Source organism: Symphalangus syndactylus, chromosome 14, assembly GCF_028878055.3.
Source record: "Symphalangus syndactylus isolate Jambi chromosome 14, NHGRI_mSymSyn1-v2.1_pri, whole genome shotgun sequence".
In the NCBI taxonomy this organism is placed as follows: domain Eukaryota; kingdom Metazoa; phylum Chordata; class Mammalia; order Primates; family Hylobatidae; genus Symphalangus; species Symphalangus syndactylus.
In genome coordinates, this window is record NC_072436.2 from 66,110,075 (window position 1) to 66,129,976 (window position 19,902).

Below are 19,902 nucleotides of genomic sequence, written 5' to 3' on the forward strand. Positions count from 1 at the left end.
GCCTAGGCACAGCCCCACGAAGCCCACAGGCTCCCAGGGCTGACCACCCAAGCAGGGAGGGCCCTGAGCCACAGCCCCGAGAGGGGTAGAGGGGCACAGAACAGGTGCGGCAGGAGGGGGATTTTGCAGCTGACCGCTTTCCCTCTGTTTCCCCTCCCCAACCTGAGGTTCATGCAGCCAGTATTGAACACCTGCCTGTTACATGCCAGGTACTGTTCTAGGCACTAGGGATTCAACTATGAGCAAAAAAAGACAAAAGCCTTGTCCTCGTGGAGCTGACATTCAACTTGGCGGGGGACAAAGAAATAAAATGAATAAGGAAAATAATACTATTTGCTAAAGATAATATGTGCTGTGGAGGAAAAAAGGAAGGAGAGGAGAAAAGGCAAGTTGGGGGTGGAGTACAGTGTTTTATAGGGTGGCCAGGGGCTTCACCAAGAAGGTAACAATTAAGCAACGACTTGAGGTAGGCGAGGGAGAGAGCTGCTGTGCAGATCCACTGGGGAAAGTGCAGCAGCCAGTGCAAAGGGCCTGGGGCAGGCTGGACCCCGCCTTATCATCTCTGCTGAGGAAGCCAGTGTGGAGACAGGTCAGGGAGGTCATGGGGTCAGCTGGTGTCAGCTTGGAGCCAGTGGAAGGTGTTTGGCTCTTACAGTGAGTGAAGTGGGGATCCTGGGAGGGTCCTGAGCAGAAGGGGGACAGGATGGGACTTAGGATTTCACAGGACCCTGCTGGCTGTGTGAGGATAGACCGTGGAGGCCAGGGGCTGAGGCAAGGATCTAGTAAGACGGCCGCTGCTGTACTCCAGTGAGTGATGACCACAGGCCCGGCCAAGGTGGTGGCCACAGAGGCAGATTTAGTGTCTTTGTTGAAGATTAAATCGGCTTTTTTGGCAGTCCTGTCATGCTGGTAACTCATTTAGAGCTAACTGCCAAGTACATCCTGATTTGTTGTGTTGTTTTGGCTTTTCCTCCTGAACTGCTGACACCTAGGAAAAAGCCAGCATGCTGTCGTGTGTGGCAGAGCACCAGATGTGCAGGAGCCACAGGGGGAGTGCTACTGCTTGGGGGCTGTCAGATCAGGGCCAGAAAAGGCACCTGGAAAATCCAACCCAGGGATGGGAGGTGGCAGGGAGACTGGGGCAGAACTGGCCCCACCCTGGAAGCACAGGTGGGAATTGTGGCCAGTATCATTCTGGGAAATCTGGCCACAAACAGGGAGCTGAAAAACAGGCACCAGTCCCACCCAGCCCTGGGAACCCAGGATAGGTGCAAGGCAGCAATCCAGCTCTAAGGGAAGGGCAGTCCCACCCAGCCCTGGGGGAACCCAGGATAGGTGCAAGGCAGCAATCCAGCTCTAGGGGAAGGGCGGTGGGCCCCTCTGGACCTGGGTCAGAGAACCCTGTCCTCCCCAGACCTTTGTGCAGGGAGGGGAGTTAGGAGGGGTTCCCCACTTTCCCACTGGGACTTTCACAACCTCACAGGCAGGCTCTGCCCCTCTGAATGAATATTGAAACTGCAGCTGGACTGTATGGTGTTTTTTTTTGTTTTTTGTTTTATTGTTGTTTTTTTTTCTGTAGAGACGGAGTCTCGCTCTGCCACCCAGGCTGGAGTGCTAGAGTGCAGTAGTGCGATCTCGGCTCACTGCAACCTCCGCCTCCTGAGTTCAAGCAATTCTCCTGCCTTAGCCTCCCAAGTAGCTGGAACTACAGGCACATGTGGCCACGCCCGGCTAATTTCTTTTTTATTTTAGTAGAGATGGGGTTTTACCATGTTGCCCAGGCTGGTTTCGAACTCCTGAGCTCAGGCAATCTGCCTGCCTCAGCCTCCCAAAGTGCTAGGATTACAGGTATGAGCCACTGCGCCCAGCTTTTTTTTTTTTTTTTTTTTTGAGATGGAGTCTCACTCTGTCGCCAGGCTACAGTGCAGTGGTGCGATGTAGGCTCACTGCAACCTTCACCTCCCGGGTTCAAGTGATTCTCCTGCCTCAGCCTCCAGAGTAGCTGGGACTACAGGCACACACCACCACACCCAGCGAATTTTTGTATTTTTAGTAGAGACGGGCCAAGATGGTCTCGATCTCTTGACCTCGTGATCCACCCACCTCGGCCTCCCAAAGTGCTGGGATTACAGGTGTGAGCCACCACGCCTGGCCACTAATTTGTATTTGTATTTTTTATTTTTTTTTAATGGCATACATCTCATTTATTGAAAACATTATATTTTACCTTTCTCAAATTGAAGACTGCAAAAAATAAAAGCAGTGCTTTACTGAGTTCTCATTAACCTCAGGAGCAGCAGCGCTGCCTCTCCACGCTCCAGGAAACCCTGGCTCCTGCGTGCCACATCTATTGCACCTCACTTTATAAAACAGTCCTGAAGCGTAATCAAATAAAACTATTGTACATTAGAAAAAGAGAGCTGGGTGTAGAAAAGCCAGTTGTGGTGTTCCCTTTAAGCAAAGGCTGCTCCGCAGTTGGGGCATCTTTGCTTCCTCAAGGCAAAATAGCAGATGAACCCAAAGGGGAACAGGATGATGATGGCCAGGAAGATTCCCAGGAAGGTGAAGCAGTCCTCCAGCACCCTATCCCTGCAGACAGGACAGCCTCTCATGATGACGATGGCATTGACAGGGTACCAAGTGATAGTCCAGCTGTAGTCATCGTAGACCCTGGGGTGGTGGTTGGGTATCCCTGTGATGAGGTAAGGGGAGGGCAGGCAGCGGCAAGGGGTGGGCAGCAGGGATGACGCCGTAGCCATGCGAGCTGCATGCGTAGTCGCCCTGGCCGGCCCCTAGGTTGTAGGTGGGCAGCCACTCCCACAGCAGGGGCTTGTGGTCCATGGCAGCCCGGCTCTGGTCAGTCAGTCCTGGCAGGGGACACAGTGGGGGACGTGGCAGGGATGCAGCAGACTGGTAGGCTTAGGCTCCTCTGAGGCACAATGCCTCAGCACTGATTTTTATTTTTATTTATTTATTTAGAGACAGAGTCTTGCTTTGTCACCCAGGCTGCAGTGCAGTGGTGTGATCTTGGCTCACTGCATCTCTGCCTCCTGGGTTCAAGTGATTCTGCTGCCTCAGCCTCCTGAGTAGCTGGGACTACAGGGACACTGGCTAATTTTTGTATTTTTATTATAGAGACAGTGTTTTTCCATGTTGGCCAGGCTGGTCTCAAACTCCTGGTCTCAAGCAATCCACCAGCCTTAGCCTCCCAAAGTGCTGGGATTACAGGTGTGTGCCACCATGCCCTGCCACAGGACCAATTTTTTTTTTTTTTTTTTTTTTGAGACAGTCTCACTCTGTCATCCAGGCTGGAGTTCAGTGGCGTAATCTAGGCTCACTGCAACCTCTGCCTCCTGGGTTCAAGTGATTCTCCTGCCTCAGCCTCCAGAGTAGCTGGGATTACAGGCACGTGTCACCAGGCCCAACTAATTTTTGTATTTTTAGTAGAGACAGGATTTCACCATGTTGGCCAGGATGGTCTCCATCTCTTTTTTTTTTTTTTTTTTTTTTTTTTGAGATGGAGTCTTGGTCTGTCACCCAGGCTGGAGTGCGGTGGCGCGATCTCGGCTCACTACAAGCTCCACCTCCTGGGTTCACGCCATTTTCCTGCTTCAGCCTCCCGAGTAGCTGGGGGTTAGGGAGTAGCTGCACCACCACGCCCAGCTAATTTTCTGTATCTTTAGCAGAGACGGGGTTTCAGCACATTGTCCAGGATGGTCTCGATCTCTTGAACTTGTGATCCACCCGCCTCAGCCTCCCAAAGTGCTGGGATTACAGGAGTGAGTCACTGCGCCCACCCTTAATGAGCATATTCTAATTTTATAAATTTTAGAAATCATTACAAAGCAAATATGGAAAAAAGGAGCATATAAACAACAGAGCTGTACGTGGCTTCTGGGAAAACCTGGCAGTGAAGTTTGGCCTCTAGAGTGTTACATATACAGTACATATTTACTTATACGTATGTGTTATTCAGAACTCTCCTGGCTGCCAGTGACAGAAACCAAACTCTGGCTTACCTAGCAAACAGAATGAACCAGCTATGTAGCTGGCGTGGGTGGTCTTCACAGGCCACAGGAGCCAGGCACTTCTATGATATCAGAAACCTGCCTCGTTCTTGCATGGATGACTTATCCCCTACGTATGGACATTTGGGAGCTTTTCTGCCCCTTACGTGCCTGAGGGATTCCTTTGGACATATATACAGTGTAGAGACAGATTCCATGTAGAGAAATTATAGTTCAAAGGGTACTGACTTTAAATATTTCAATAAACATTGCCAAACAGTGCTCCAAAAAGGCTGAACAAGGTGATCAATCCTCCCACCAACAGAGACACATGTTTTCATTCCATTTATCACACTGTGGAAGGAAGGCCTCTGTCTGTGTCCTGTGTCCCAAGGTGGACCAGCCTCCTGGAGAGGCCCTGGCCTGGCCCCAGAAACAGCACAAGCAAGTCTCCTGCCCAGGCCAGGTCCAGCTCACTCCTACCCCAACAACTTCTTAGCCCCACCCTAGTAAACCTATTAGGTCTTTCTGTGGCTCTGGATGGCAGTACCGATCTCCGCCCACCTCATAGGGACACAACGTTCCTCAATGCTCAGCCCACATCTCCAGGGTGCCTGTGTACTCCAGGGCAGGGCAAAGAGTTGTAGGTCCCTTTTGCATGGTTCTGCCTCACTCCTTCTGTACACTAGCACAAAACTCTGACCCTAACCTGAGGCTGAAATCACCTTCTATTATTTCAGACATCCTCCGCATAGACAACCTCTGGCAGTTTGAGAACTTGAGGAAGCTGCAGCTGGACAATAACGTCATTGAGAAGATTGAGGGCCTGGAGAACCTCACACACCTGGTCTGGCTGGGTAAGGCCCTTTCCTCTGTGTGTCCACCCTAATCGAAGGTGACACCCTGCCAAGGTTATTGCCTTCCCAGGAGACAATAATTGTGTGTGACACTCAGCTGCCAGCCCATCATTAGGCAGAAGTTCTGCCTGCTGGGAGCAAGAAAGCTGCTATTTTTTAAAAGCCTACAGCTTGTGCTGGGCAAAATGCAGCAAAGATGTGCTCAGACACAGGACCACAGAATATTCTGCTCTCACCTGCCCAAACTTTCAGTCTGGATGGGGCACAAAGGGGCAGCTGTGGACTCCTATTTAATCTAGACTCAGGCTGACAGATAACCATCGACAGGTAACCATTGGCTGGTGGGACCCAGATCAAACCAGGAATAATTGTCACAGAGGCTAGTGTGTATCAAGCACTTAACTACATGCTAAGTGGGGCCTGTATGCTTTCCATATGGGTCTTTCAGTTCACACAGCATCCCCATCATAGAGATGAGCAAACTGAGGTCACCGCACCACATCAGGCCTCACTGCCAAGGCCATGGAGGGTTTTGATGAGATGTTCCTTCTGCTGGCCTCTTAGGAGCATCCTCACATCTGGTGAGGGGCAGTAGGTCCCTAGCAGGGAGAAGGTGATGGGCCTGAGAGCTCCTTATGCACTGTGTTGTTTAACCCCCATTTTAATCCTAAGAGTTGGGCATCTGCTATAATCCCAATCTACAGAAGAGGAGCTGAGACTCAGGGAGCCCCAGGCACTTGCCCAAAGCTGCATGACCAAGAAGTATCAGAGCTGGGACTCACCCCCACGCCTGTCTGACCTCACAGCCCACATTCCCTCCATCCTATCAGGCGCTCTCCTGGTAATAAGGGCACCCTGGGGCATCGTGAGCCTTCCAATTTGCCAAACACTCCCAGCCTCCTTTGTGCTGACAATTGCAAGCCCATAGCAAACCCACAGGCAGGGTTATGCTGCCATTTCACACATGCAGCACCTGAGGCTCAGGGAGGCTGACCAGCTTGATGGAGTCACATGCTACAGGTAGCAGAAGCAAACCACAGCCAGGTCCTCTGACACCTGGGCCCAGGTCTCTTGTCCCAGGTTTCTCATTTCTCTGCACCCTAGCACGCATTAATGCTGATTCATGAATGCCATGGTTTTAAGCAGGAGCTCTCTGGCCTGGCTGTCTCTCAGACATAAAGCAAGTGCCACTGAGCCCCATGACAGCCCCCTGTTTCTGTCTGCTTACCCAGAGAGAAACTTGAATACTGGTCTTGGTTCCTTCCCTAACAGAAGCTTATCTTCCTACTACTGGGAGCCCCTGCACACACACTTCCTAGTCGGCTCATTCCCCCAACCCCTTGCAGTGGCCATCCATGCTTCCAAGGGTCATTGGACTGATGGCCAGTGCTCCCTGGGATGGGGGTGCTAGAGCAGTGAGGGCAGGCTCTGTTAAGAGGTCACTCTGCCCCTCAGAGTATAGTCAGAAGCTGGTCTTTGTCCAGCCATGGCACTAGGTGCCCAGGGACCCAACCACAGCCAGAATTGCTGGGTCCCTGGGGTGCTGAGGATGGGGGTTAGGGAGGTGGCACTCCCATGGTTCAGCACGACCTCCCACACTGACATGCACAGGGCTGGGGATGTGCTGGAGCTAGCTAGCACTGGCTCTCAACAGCTGGCTGTACACATTTCTTCCCAACTTTGCTTCCAGGGATGCCACGCTGGTAGCTTGAAATTGGCCACGGTGGAAGTATTTACACCACAGAAATGAGCAAGCACCTCAAATCAGGGGTTCTCCTCAGCCCCCATTGGTAAACACTTGCTAGCACACCGCTAGGTGGTGGGCTAAGCCTCCCAAGAACAGAACCTGGTGGCACGGCGGGAAAGGAGGTGTGCAGGCCTGGCATTTGTTAGACCCCCATTCAAACCCCAGCTTGGCCAACATACTGAATTTGCACAAGATATTCCACTCTGTGAACCTCAGTTTATTTTTTTTGAGATGGAGTCTCGTTCTGTCACCCAGGCTGGAGTGCAGTGGCACAATCTCAGCTCACTGTAACCTCTGCCTCCCAGGTTCAAGTGATTCTCATGCCTCAGCCTCCCAAGTAGCTGGGATTACAGGTATGTGCCACCATGGCTGGCTAATTTTTGTATTTTTAGTAGAAACAGGGTTTTGCCATGTTGACCAGGCTGATCTCGAACTGCTGGCCTCAAGCAATCCACCTGCCTCAGCCTCCCAAAGTGCCGGGATTACAGGCGTGAGCCACTGCACCTGGCCTGAACCTCGATTCCTCTATGTGCTGTGCTACCTTGAGCATATTACCATGAGGCCCATTTGAATCTCAGTTTCCTCATCTCTAAAGTGGGGATGATGATATCTATGCTGTGAGGATTAAACAAGGTAATGCACTTGAAGGGCCTGGCATAGAGAAAGGACAGAGTTATCATTGGTCTCAGTGTCAACAGGTGAGCATCCCCTGATATGCGGAGGAGGCTGAATTAAGATGTGGTTAAACTCATCTCCCAAATCACCTTTTTTTTTTTTTTTTTTTTTTTTTTGACACAAAGCTTCACTTCATCACCTAGGCTGGAGTGCAGTGGCACAATCTCGGCTCACTCCACCACCAACGTTCAAGTGGTTCTCGTGCCTCAGCCTCCTGAGTAGCTGGGATTACAGGCATGTGCCACCATGCCCAGATAATATTTGTATTTTTAGTAGAGACAGGGTTTTGCCAGGTTGGCCAGGCTGGTCTGGAATTCCTGACCCCCAGTGATCCCCCCACCTCTGCCTCCCAGAGTGCTGGGATTACACGTGTAAGCCACCACGCCCAGCCCAAAAAATCACCTTTTAAATGTGATCACCCTGTGGTTATCATGCTCATATTTCCAAGCCCAGGAAAAGTGCTCATTTTTTGGCTTCTAGGCCATTAGTGTTCCAGGACAAGATAACAGCCCCACCTGCCAGCTAACCCTGAAAACCTGTGGTGGGGAAAAAGTACTTTTAGGCCGGACATGGTGGCTCACACCTGTAATCCCCACTTTGGGAGGCTAAGATGGGAGGATCACTTGAGCCCAGGAGTTTGAGACTAGCCTGGGCAGTATGGTGAGAGCCTGTCTCTATACAAAATTTTTTTAAAAATTAGCTGGATGTGGTGGCGCATACCTGTGGTCCAATCTACTCAGGAGGCTGAAGCAGGAGGATCACTTGAACCCAGGAGGTCAAGGATGCAATGAACTGTGATTGTGCCACTGCACTCCAGCCTGCACAAAAAAAATAAAAGGAAGGTACTTTTATTCCCAAAGATGTGGAATTAGTCAAAAGTCTCGGTTGGGGTTGGGGTTGAGGTTACGGTTGATGAGGGAGCCTGAGACAGCTGTGATGGAGCTGGAAGAACCTGCCCTGCCACATGTCCAGGGAGAAGCCTTAGATGAACTCTGGCCCCACTGTGGTTAGCTGTGTGGCTTTGGGCATATCACTGAGTCTCTCTGAGCTTCTGCTTCCCAAATGATAAAACAGCAAGAGAAATTCCAAACTACCACTCAGGGCTGCTGTCAGAGGATATACACATAAGTGCTTGATAAACTGGTAAATGCAAAGCAGACAGGAGGTGGTCTTGCTAAAATGCCACAGGTGTGAGGAAAGGGGACACTCCACCACTGTCTACCCCTGACCCCCAAGGGCACTGCTTCAGACCTTGGGTTAGTATTTTCCTCCCAGAACTATGGCAGAGCATAGACACCAGTATTTGCCCACATGTCCCCAGCCAGGAGGATGATTGGCAGAACTGGAGAGGGTAGTGAACATTGGAGGCTGCAGGAAAGAATCCACACCCGGCTTCTAAAAAAATCACAAACTATTAGACAGTGAGTCAAATTCTGGCCCTGGCAGCTTGGTGCAGGCTCACAGGGCACTCAGTAGCCCTGATGGTTTTATTTCAGGACAGCCCATCCCCTGACCCAGGCAGCAGACCCTCACAGCCCTCTCTTCTTCCCAGATCTGTCTTTCAACAACATTGAGACCATCGAGGGGCTGGACACACTGGTGAACCTGGAGGACCTGAGCTTGTTCAACAACCAGATCTCCAAGATTGACTCCCTGGATGCCCTCGTCAAGCTGCAGGTGTTGTCGCTGGGCAACAACCGGATTGACAACATGATGAACGTGAGTGGCCACCCAGCCCACCCTCACGCACACCTGCAGGGCCTTGGAGCGCCGTGGGTTGAGTGGGGGTCTGTGGCGAGGGGAAGTACAGGCTGAGTGTTCAGATCTTCTCATTTTCCTGGAAAAGCCAGGAATCTGGATTACTCCACGAGGGATTTGCTCATGTTTAAACACCATGCTTAACCCAACAAAATTCATCTGAGAGCATTAGTTTACAACCTCCACATTAGTGGCGGTTCTTTCCCTGAGTCTTACACTTATTTAACAAACATTTGCTGAGGCACGTACCTATTAGTGTTGGGCATATGTCCTGTGCTCACTGGGAACAGAGACAGACAAGATGTGGTCCCTTTGGAGTGACCAGCACACACCCCCAGAGTCAAGGCACAAGGAGACAAGAAGCCAGTGTCCTGAGGAACAATAAAACAAGGCCTGTGGGTGGTAGGAGGGCACCCCGAGGCTTAGGGGTGTGCACAAGTGGCAGTGGACACAGCTGGGGGTGTGGCAGCAGCTTTAAGGGTCCTGTGTCAGAGGTGATACATCAGATGGCTCCTGGCTTGCTTTTGCAACCCACCAACCCTGGGGGCTGTCCAGTAGCCTTTGAAGATTCCTTTTCTGCTTAGGTCAGTCAGGTGGCCTGGGTTCAGATCCCAGCTGCAGGCCATGGTGGCTTAGATGAGTGGCCTGGGAGGGTCAAGCACTGAGTTGTGACCAGTATGTAAGTCTGTCCAGCAGGACCAAACCCAGGAGGCACTGTAGTCTCGGAAGTTTGCCCTGCACGCCAGACAGGGGCATCTAAACCCAACCAAGGGTCAAGCCTTCTATGCGTCAGTTTCCTCATCTGTCAGATGGAGATGATGGCCATGACCCTCCTGCCCAGGCTTTCGCAGGAATCAAGTGGGGTCATGAATGTAATGCGTTTGGTTCAGTGTCAGGCTGGGGTATGTTCCTAACAAATGGAGGACTGTCGTAGCTGAGGGCCTTCCTGCGAGTGTTGGGATGAGGGGAACTTGATGCAGACTCACTGAGAGATGACTAGAATTTGCCATCCAGCAGAAGGAAAAGGCTTCCCAGGAGGATGGAATGGTGTGAGCAAAGGCCTGGAGGTAAGTTGGAAACGCCTGCCCGCACGCACCATTAAGGAGTGCAGGGTCCCTGGACAAGGTCAAAGGTGTGTGGTGCAGGGCTGGGCTCAGGATGTGGCCAGGCCTTGCCGCAGTCAGTCAGGATGGCCAGAGAAGCAGTGAGAGCCGAGGAGGCTTCTGTCTGAGATGTATTTGGGGCAGGTCTACATTTAGGAAGGAATTCATCCCCGTGAGGGTGGATTTGAGGCGGATTGTGAGAATGGGTTACCCCAGGACAGTGTGACCAGAAAGGATACTGTACCTGCAGGTAAGAGAAGCTGGCCCCAAACTGGCCAGAAGCAGAGGTAAGGCAGGGACTTGCACGCAGGTGGCTGGTTTGAGAGGTGGCTTCAGGAAGCTGGAGTAAGGGAGGCAGGGAAAAACCAACACACAGGTGTGTCACTGAGACTGCTGCTGCAGGTGACGAGGGAGGATTCCCCTGGCCTCGGAAGTGTCCAGAATGCTTCCCAGAAGTGACCATCTAAGCACAGGAGCCTGAGGCATTGATCCCCCCAACAGCTGAGGGAGACCCCAGGGGGGATTAACTTTCTTGCCACCTGGCTTTTGGGCTGGGTAAGCTTCTTTGGCTTCAGAGACATCTCTGAGGCAGAAAGTGAGTAATGAGATAGGACGCTGCCAGCTAAGGTCTCTCATGGCTACAGCTGAAGCCGGAGGTAAGCTGAGCCCCTGCGGCAAACAACAAGGGCATTTAGTGGCATGATAATTGGCACTGCAAGGAAGAGGTGCTTATCAGCAGAGCTTCAAGGACGTGAGTTCCTTCTGCCTCTGGGCTCTGCCATCCTCAGCATCTCCCCAGAGCTTGATTCTCTTATGGTTGCAGTCAAGGACACGGGCTTCCTTGTCTGCATCTAGCAGGATGGAGAGAGCAAGAACTCTCCTTCCGACAATGGCCCTTTAGTCTGATCAAGCCATCTCAGGGTCTACACTGACCCTCAGCCTAACGTCATGGCTGGGTGACGGCCAGGCTGGGCTTACGTGAATGGCCTGGGGTGGGAAGCACCGAGTTGTCACTAGCAGTTCCACCAGGTCAAGCCACAGAGGTGGTGGAGTCTCAGAAGTTTGCCCTGCATGCCAGACAGGCAGCATCCAAACCCACGCATGGTCTTGCATGAATCGGCCCCTGACCTTGTCTCTACTCCCATCTCAACTTCTTCCCGGCACTCTCCCCACCATTCTGCAGCCACCCTGGCCTTTGCTCAGTACCCGGTATGTGCCAAGTTCTTTGCTGCCTGGGGCCTTTGCCTGTGCTATCTTGGCTTCCAGGAATGTGCTCTCCCTCTGCTCTTCTGTGGCTGGCTCCCTCAGGTCTCAGATTAAATGTCACCTCCCCAGAGAGACCTCTGAATCTCCTAACTGAAAGAGGCCTCCCTGTTATTTTCTCTCAGGGTGCCATCTTGATGTTCCTTATAGCACTTAACCCAAACCATAATGATTTTATTTACTTTTTAAAACATTTGGCCGGGCCCGGTGGCTCACACCTGTAATCCCAGCACTTTAGGAGGCCAAGGTGGGCGAATCACTTGAGGTCAGGAGTTCGAGATAAGCCTGGCCAACATGGCGAAACCCGTCTCTACTGAAAATACAAGAATGAGCCGGGTGTGGTTGCGGGTGCCTGTAATCCCAGCTACTCCGGAGGCTGAGACAGAAGAATCGCTTGAACCTGGGAGGTGGAGGTTGCAGTGAGCCGAGATCGCACCACTGCACTTCAGCCTGGGTGACAAGAGCAGAACTGCATCTCAAAAAAATAATAATAAATTAAAAAAACATTTTTCCCCTACTCCTAAAATATATGCTCTTGCCATGAGGGCAGGGACCCCATAGGCCTTGTTCCCCACTGTATCTTCATAACCTAGCACATGCCGGAGGCCTGCTAGGTGACTAATAGTGTTTGCTGCTAGCTGACTAATAAATGGCTGAAACAAATTCACTCAGAAAAGCATGCTAGATTTTTTGTTCTATCTTTGGCATAGTACAGTGTCTAGATGCTATCCAATGAAGTATTGCTTTTTTTTTTTTTTTTTTTTTTTGAGACGGAGTCTCGCCCTGTCCCCCAGGCTGTAGTGCAGTGGTGCAATCTCTGCTCACTGCAACCTCCACCTCTTGGGTTCAAGCGATTCTCCTGCCTCAGCCTCCCAAGTAGCTGGGACTATAGGCGCCTGCCACCATGCCCAGCTAATTTTTTTTGTATTTTTAAGTAGAGACGGGGTTTCACCATGTTGGCCAGGATGGTCTCTATCTCCTGACCTCATGATCTGCCTGCCTCAGCCTCCCAAAGCGTTGGGATTACAGGTGTGAGCCTTGTACCCGGCCGAAGTATTGCTTTTTTAAAATACTTCTTGCCAGTACTTTTAATGGCAAAAACCACAATTACTTTTGCATCAACCTAATATTAACTACCTGGTTAACATTTTCCTCATTTTACTAAAAATAGAGTGTAGGGAGAATAAATAAAGTTACTGGAATGTTCCCCTAGCTGTTGTCCAGGGAATCCAAGGTTAGCCGTAAGTTGGGTCCCATTTAATTTAAGATATTTGTACCTTCCATGGGGCTTTACAATCTAAAAAGGTATGCCTGGCCAGGTGCAGTGGCTCACACCTGTAATCCCAGCACTTTGGGAGGCTGAGGTGGGAGGATTTATTGTGACCAGGAGTTCAAGACAAGCCTGGGCAACATAGCAAGACCCCATCCCTACTTAAAAATAAAATACGGCCGGGTGCGGTGGCTCACGCCTCTAATTCCAACCCTTTGGGAGGCCGAGGCTGGTGGATCGCTTGAGCCTAGGAGTTTGAGACCAGCCTGGGCAACATGGCAAAATCCCATCTCTACTACAAACACAAAAATTAGCTAGGCATGGTGGCGCATGCCTGTAATCCCAGCTACTCGGGAGGCTGAGGCATGAGAATCACTTGAACCCGGGAGGAAGAGGTTGCAGTGAGCCAAGATTGCACCTCTGCACTCCAGCCTGGGCAACAGAGCAAGACTCCATCTCAAAAAATAAAATTAAATTAAATTTAAAAGATTTTTTAAAAATAAATAAAAGGGTGTGCCTATACTAGTAACAGCAACTAAAATGCCCATTACTGAATAGGTGTCAGGCACTCTTCCAATGCTTTTCATAGCTTATTTCACTTGGTCTTTACAACACCTGTAACGCACATGATATCCTTATACCCATTTAACAGATGTGGACATTGAAGCTCACAGATGTTGGGTAACTTGTTCAAGGTCTCACCACATGGTTCAGCAGACCTGAACCACGGTCTGCTGGTTCTTTGAACAGCCCATTTCTGACGGAAGGTCTCAGTACTGCTTTCCAGTCTGAAACACCCACATACCTGCACACTGCCTGTTACCCCACCCAGTGCTGATGGTGCTGTGGCCAGGCTGACTCTGAAAGAGTACTGAGGAGGGAGGTGCAGCTGTGTTTTCAACTCTGTGGCAGCCAAGAAAATGGGCCTTTGTCCCTTTTTCTCCGCAGATCATCTACCTCCGGCGGTTCAAGTGCCTGCGGACGCTCAGCCTCTCTGGGAACCCTATCTCTGAGGCAGAGGATTACAAGATGTTCATCTGTGCCTACCTTCCTGACCTCGTGTACCTGGACTTCCGGCGCATTGATGACCACACAGCAAGTGTCTCCCTCTCAGTCTCCCAGCCCTGTGAGACAGAGTCCTCAAGCCCCCAGGTTTCTTGGAAAAGGGGCATTGAAGAGTAGCTTCCCTGCCCACAACTAGGAGAGAAAGGGCAGCTCCCTCTTCCTAATCCCTTTACCTGACTCTGTCAGAGTGATTCCAGCAGCACCCTTGTAAGTACTGTTTTGTGTGCGTTCCCAGGGGCCAGGCCTCTTCCACACACTGTCCCAGGGCCACCTCACAGCCATCCTGCACTGTCTAGTTTTCCAGATGAAGAAGCTGAGGAGGGCCGGGAGCAGTGGCTCACGCCTGTAATCGCAGCACTTTGGGAGGCTAAGGTGGGAGGATCGCTTGAGCCCAGGAGTTCAAGACCAGCCTGGGCAACATAGGGAGACCCCATCTCTACAGAAACTACCAAAATTAGCCAGGTGTGGTGGCACACACCAGTAATCCTGGCTACTCAGGAGGCTGAGGTAGAAGAATCGCTTGAGACCATGAGTTTGAGGCTGCAGTGAACTAAGAAGATGCCATTGCACTCCAGCCTGGGCAACAGAGTGAAAAAATCTAAAAATTAAAAAAGAAAAGAAGTTGAGGAGGCCCAAGGAGGGCAAGCAGCCAGGATCACTGGCTCAAGGCCAAGCCAGGATTCACCCCAAGTTGGTGTCATCCCAGGAGCGATATTAACAGCTGAGCTCCAGAGAGAACCAGGCTATCAGAGGCTCAGGCCTGGCTCTCAGGGGCAGAGTCAGGGCTGGAGGTAGAGACCTGAGTGTCATCTGAGGATTGCCAATTGGCAGTACTTGAAGCCATGGTACAGGTGGGATCACCTGGGGCACATGGAGTGAGCTGAGAAGGGGCGGGGACTGAGTTCTGGAGGCGCTAGCATTCCAGGCCAGATACAGGGGGATGAGCCAGTGTGGTGGAGAGAGCCAAGGGCCGCCTCGTGACCAGTCCTATATTCTCACTCTACCTCTGTCCTGTTGTCCTCCTTCCCTAAAAGAGGTCCAGAAGGCCTGCTGAGGGCTGTTGGGAGTGACAGAGCAAGTCCTCTGTGGAGAACACCCAGTGTGGGGTGAGGGGAGCGCTCCATTGCTGTGGCTCCTGCCCCGTAGGTGGCCCCGGGAACCCCAGCCTGCCACGCTGCCTTCCACTCCTCCTGGTCTTTCCCTGATTTCCCTGCACTCACAAAAATCTGGTGAGGGTCCTCAGGAGATGGGCATTCTCATCCACGAGACCTCATGGCTTTCACAGCCTTCATGCAGGCCCCTGTGCAACACCCCTGTCCACGCACGGGAGGCTGCAGCATGGCAGAGGCGGCATGGCAGAGGCGGCGTGGCTTGGAGGAACCTCTGGTAACAATGCCACTCCCGTTCCCTGGTTAGAAAGAGCTTGCGGAGGCTAAGCACCAGTACAGCATCGACGAGCTGAAGCGCCAGGAGAAACTGATGCAGGCCCGGCTGGAGGACGAGCAGGCGCGGCGGGAGGAGCTAGAGAAGCACAAGGTACCGCTCCAGCAGGCTGCACGCCCTCGGCCCCGCTCAGAGATGCCCACAAGAGGGCGCTGATCAAGTAAAATAGTCCGCAGGGATCCCCAGGCTCTGAAAACACAGAAATCATGCTCCCTCCACAGGGCCTGATGCCCTCTCCCTGCCCAGCTCATCTGCTCCCTGCCCCAGGGCCAGCTCCGTCTCAGTCCAGACCCTGACCCTACCCTTTATTGGCATTCCTGCCTCCAGCTGCTGGAGAGAATGTGCTAAAAACAGTCTGTCAGAGGCCCCTTAAGACCCTTAAGGCAGTTTTCCATGACATGCCAGGAACGGCTCAGGTCCTGTAGCCCAGCATGGCCCTGAATTCATGACTGGACCCAGTTGGCCTCTCTCCCACTGGTCTCCACCCTTCCTTGCAACCAGACTGAGAAATGTGTAACATTCTGGAAACAGCCTTCAGTTTTATGCCTCTGCACCTCTGCACATGCCATTCTCTTTGTCTGGAACATGCTCCCTCTTGACCTGCCTTCCTCATGGGCCTGTGAGATGATGCAGGGGCCCCTGACAGGAGCCGTCCTACCTAGGTGTGTTTCTGCCCACAGACTGCGTTTGTGGAACACCTGAACGGCTCCTTCCTGTTTGACAGCATGTATGCTGAGGACTCAGAGGGCAACAAGCTGTCCTACCTGCCTGGTGTCGGTGAGCTCCTTGAGACATATCCTTCCGAGTTCATGGCTGTCTCAGAGCCTGTGCCACCAGTCTGCGTTGGTAAGGCCTCTTCCGCTGTAGGCCTCAGTTTCTCCATCTCTCTTGTAAGATCTTGGGAGGTAAAATCTCCACTTGAGAGCAATGTACCCAAGAGGCAGTTCAGAGCCAGGTCAGCTGAGCTGCATGGGGGAGATGCTGTCTGGATTTCAGGGACATGTGGAGTATCTGGTCAGCATGGCATGGGCTGGCCATGTTTGGCAAGCCAGGTTTTCAGAGGTGGAGAAATGGATTGAAATGTGTTCTCATTAGCCATACTCACTTGTTCTTGTTGTGCACATGGATCTGGCATTTATTGTTTTCTAGGTAGGTACCATCATTAACCCCATTTTATAGTTGGGGAAACATAGCTTGGCTGTCCAGGGTCACCCCGTTAGAGGCCAGCTTTTGAAGCTTTGTCTGTGGGGCTTGAGAATCTCATTCTTTCCCCAGTTGCCTGGAGCCCAGAGGATGTGGTTGGTACCTGTCATTAGGGCTGTGGCCATGACCACCGACCAATGGGCTTAAATTGTGAGCTGAGGGACTCAGGACAGAATCAAAGAGCTCCTGGATCTGAGAGCTCTGAGCTAAGGCATCCAGTCACAGGTGAGTCCGTGGAGCCACCTTCACTGGATAGAGAAAAATTCACTCAAAAACCTGACATTCTGGGCCTGTGAGGTGGCTCATGCCTATAATCCCAGCACTTTGGGAGGCCAAGGCAGGAGGATTGCTTGAGGCCAGGAATTTGAGACCAGTCTAGGCTAGGCAATGTAGTGAGACCCTGTCTGAATTAGTCTGTTTTCACGCTTCTGATAAAGACATACTTGAGACTGGGCAACTTACAAAAGAAAGAGGTTTTTGGTTTTTGTTTTTTTTTGAGACAGCGTTGCACTCTTGTTGCCCAGGCTGGAGTGCAATTGCGCAATCTCGGCTCACTGCAACCTCCGCCTCCCAGGTTCAAGCGATTCTCCTGCCTCAGCCTCCCAAGTAGTTGGGATTACAGGCATGCACCACCACACCCGGCTAATTTTTTGTATTTAGTAGAGACTGGGTTTCACTATGTTGATCAGGCTGGTCTCAAACTCCTGACCTTAGGTGATCTGCCTTGGCCTTCCAAAGTGTTGGGATTATAGGCGTGAGCCACTGCGCCCAGCCAGAAAGAGGTTTAATTGAACTTACAGTTCCACATGGCTGGGGAGGCCTCACAATCATGGCGGAAGGCAAGGAGGAGCAAGTCACATCTTACATGAGTGGTGGGCAAAGAAAGCAAGCCTGTGCAGGGAAACTCCCATATTTAAAACCATCAGATCTCGTGAGACTCATTCACTATCACGAGAACAGCACAGGAAAGACTCGCCCCCATAATTCAATTACCCCCCACTGAGTTCCTCCCACAACACATGGGAATTATGGGAGTTACAATTCAAGATGAGTTTGGGTGGGAACACAGCCAAACCATATCACCATCTCTAAAAAAAAACCAAATACACCTGACATTCTGGAAAGAATGAGGGCAGGGTGGTGAGGAACAGTGAAGAGCAGGGCTCCGGGGCTGGGTTGTTTCGGCCAGCTGGTGACCCAGGTTTGCCTTGGCTGTAGCCCTGTGTAGCCATGTGACTTTGGGCAAGGCATTTCATCTCTCCAGGCATCAGTTTCCATCCCACAGTATCACCAAGGTCCTGTAGGCTTTACCTGCTTGACTCCAAGGACTCCATGTGGCAGGCCCTTTTGTACCCTCAGCTGCAGATGAGGAAACTGAGGCCCAGAGAGGTGAAGTGACTTGCCAGGGTGGGTCCTGGAAGCAGCGGCAGAGCCAGGACTTGAACATCCCCAGCACAGCTACAGCAGCTGAGCACCAAGACAAGCCCTCAGTAAGGGTGCCCTTCCGGATAGCACACCAGAGACAGAAATGCACACTGCCTGCTTCCCCAGCTGGGACCAGCTTGCAGGCCCCCAGGTTCCCTAGGCCTCTTCTGGGGCCTCTCTGAGCATGTCTGCCTTCTGCTCTGTAGACTCCCCAATGGTTTCTGCCTCCTTTCTTCACACAGGCCCCATTCCTGAATCCCTCAGGCTGAGGGTGGGATGCACCAAACACACATTGTACCCACATCTCAATCCTGGCTCTCTGGGCCTTTGATTTCTTCATCCACCAAATGAACCAAATGAGACCAGGAGTTTGAGTCTCACACACTGTTGAGCGCACAGTCGGCGCACTGTGCCAAGGTTACCAACACCTTTGCCGTGCCCTCTGCAGCCTGCTCCTGAAACAGCTGTGGGCTTCCTTAACAGCCACTCACCTACAAGGACAAGTTTGTCATCATCTGTGTGAACATTTTTGAGTATGGCCTGAAACAGCAGGAGAAGCGGAAAACAGAGCTTGACACCTTCAGTGAATGTGTCCACGAGGCCATCCAGGAAAACCAGGAGCAGGGCAAAAGCAAGATTGCCAAGTTTGAGGAGAAGCACTTGTCGGTAGGCCCCAAGCCTCCTGAGGCCCTCCGTGTCTCCTGCTGTAGGCCCTCCCTGCTCTTGCCACTCCCACTGCAGAGGGGCTGCAACTCCTGTACCCTCTGATGACCCCTGAGGCCAATGGTTATTGTCCCCATTTGCCAGAGAGCATACAGCTCATCAGTGGCAGAGCCAAGGCCCGCCTTACCCCAGCACCACCAACCACAGCTCCCCACTGCTTGACGTGTGGCCTGTGGGTCTTTGTCACACAAAGCGCCCTTGGGATTCAGGGTCGGCCCTACCCCCCAACTTATCATCATCATTACTATTAATAACGGTATTAGTATGACCATTACTATTTTGACAGTAATGATTACCATCCTTTTATCCATTCATTCATTTAATAGACATTTTCTGAGCTCTACTCTCTGCCTGATCCTAAGAAGCTGGAGCCACACTGGACATGGTTCCTGCCCTTGTGGGGCTCAGACCCAGGCCCAGGCCCTAGCCCCCACCTAAGCAAGCAGAGGGATCAGTGCCATCCTGGAGGGAAGCTTGGGGAGCCTTGGAGGTGCCATAGGGGCGCCTTATCTCAGGCTGGGGAGTTTAGGGAAGGCTGAGGCTCACAGAAGAAAGAAAAGTTGATGAGGAGGAAGGGCGTTCCTCCACCCACTAGGAGCAGCAAAGGAGAAGACTCTGGGTGGTCAGGACTCGGCCTAACCAGGCCATGGGGTCCAGCCCAAGCAGGGGCCATTGGGAAGGGCACCAATCTTTGTATTTGATGGCAGCTGCCTCTTTTGAGTTGGCATTACTTTTAAAGACAGGATGCTTAGCCTATTGTAAATCACAGATCTTTGTGAGATGCTAAGCTATGGACATTCTTTTTCCTCGAAAAACTGTTCACACACACCAAGCTTGCTTGTAGTATAAGGGGCTTTAGGGAGCCCATAAGGCCCTTCCTTGTTGTGAACTTAAAGTAGAGCAAAGTCCCTCGATGCGCAAGTTCAGATCTGATAGAGTTGGTGATCCACTCCCCTGTGCTTCCCGCCTCCCCAACAGCCACCCCCATTCCTGTCTCATTAACCTCCAGGGCCTCACATGTTGTGTGATTTAATTCTCAAGACCCTCCTTGTTATATTTTAGGGAGCAGGGGTTACTGCGTTAAACCAGAAGTTCAAAACTGTCAGCAGAGGAATACACTTGGCTCACATATGTGTTTTATTTGGCCTGCATAGGGTTTTAAAACATTTCAAACATCCTGCTGACATTAGAAAGTAGCAGATTTCACAGAAAAAAATTGTGGTTGCCAGGTTCTCTGGAAGCAGCTGTCATCAGGGCTTGAGTGGCAGTTGTCCCCTCTGGACAGGTCATGTCTCCAGTCCCGCAGTCCCTGCCCAGCCTTCCTTCCTGACATTTATCTGGTCCCTGTAGTCACTGGTCTTGG

The 19,902-nt window shown here is 51.7% G+C and overlaps 1 protein-coding gene and 1 pseudogene across 5 annotated transcripts in view; one reads left to right on the top strand and one right to left on the bottom strand.

Moving 5' to 3' along the window:
* DRC3 (dynein regulatory complex subunit 3) overlaps positions 1-19,902 on the top strand; it is a 44,212-nt gene that overhangs the window by 6,010 nt on the left and 18,300 nt on the right. For 4 of the 5 annotated variants that reach the window (XM_055241603.2, XM_055241599.2, XM_055241601.2 and 1 more), the window contains exons 4-9: positions 4,748-4,864; positions 8,839-9,005; positions 13,629-13,832; positions 15,162-15,281; positions 15,869-15,979; positions 18,306-18,482. In XM_055241603.2, coding sequence (XP_055097578.1) covers positions 4,748-4,864; positions 8,839-9,005; positions 13,629-13,832; positions 15,162-15,281; positions 15,869-15,979; positions 18,306-18,482 — 896 coding nt within the window. Of the gene's footprint in view, positions 1-4,747; positions 4,865-8,838; positions 9,006-13,628; positions 13,833-15,161; positions 15,282-15,868; positions 15,982-18,305; positions 18,483-19,902 lie in introns of all 5 variants that reach the window. The other variant, XM_055241602.2, reaches the window with a different exon arrangement.
* LOC129462023 (membrane protein BRI3-like) lies at positions 2,441-2,841 on the bottom strand (annotated as a pseudogene).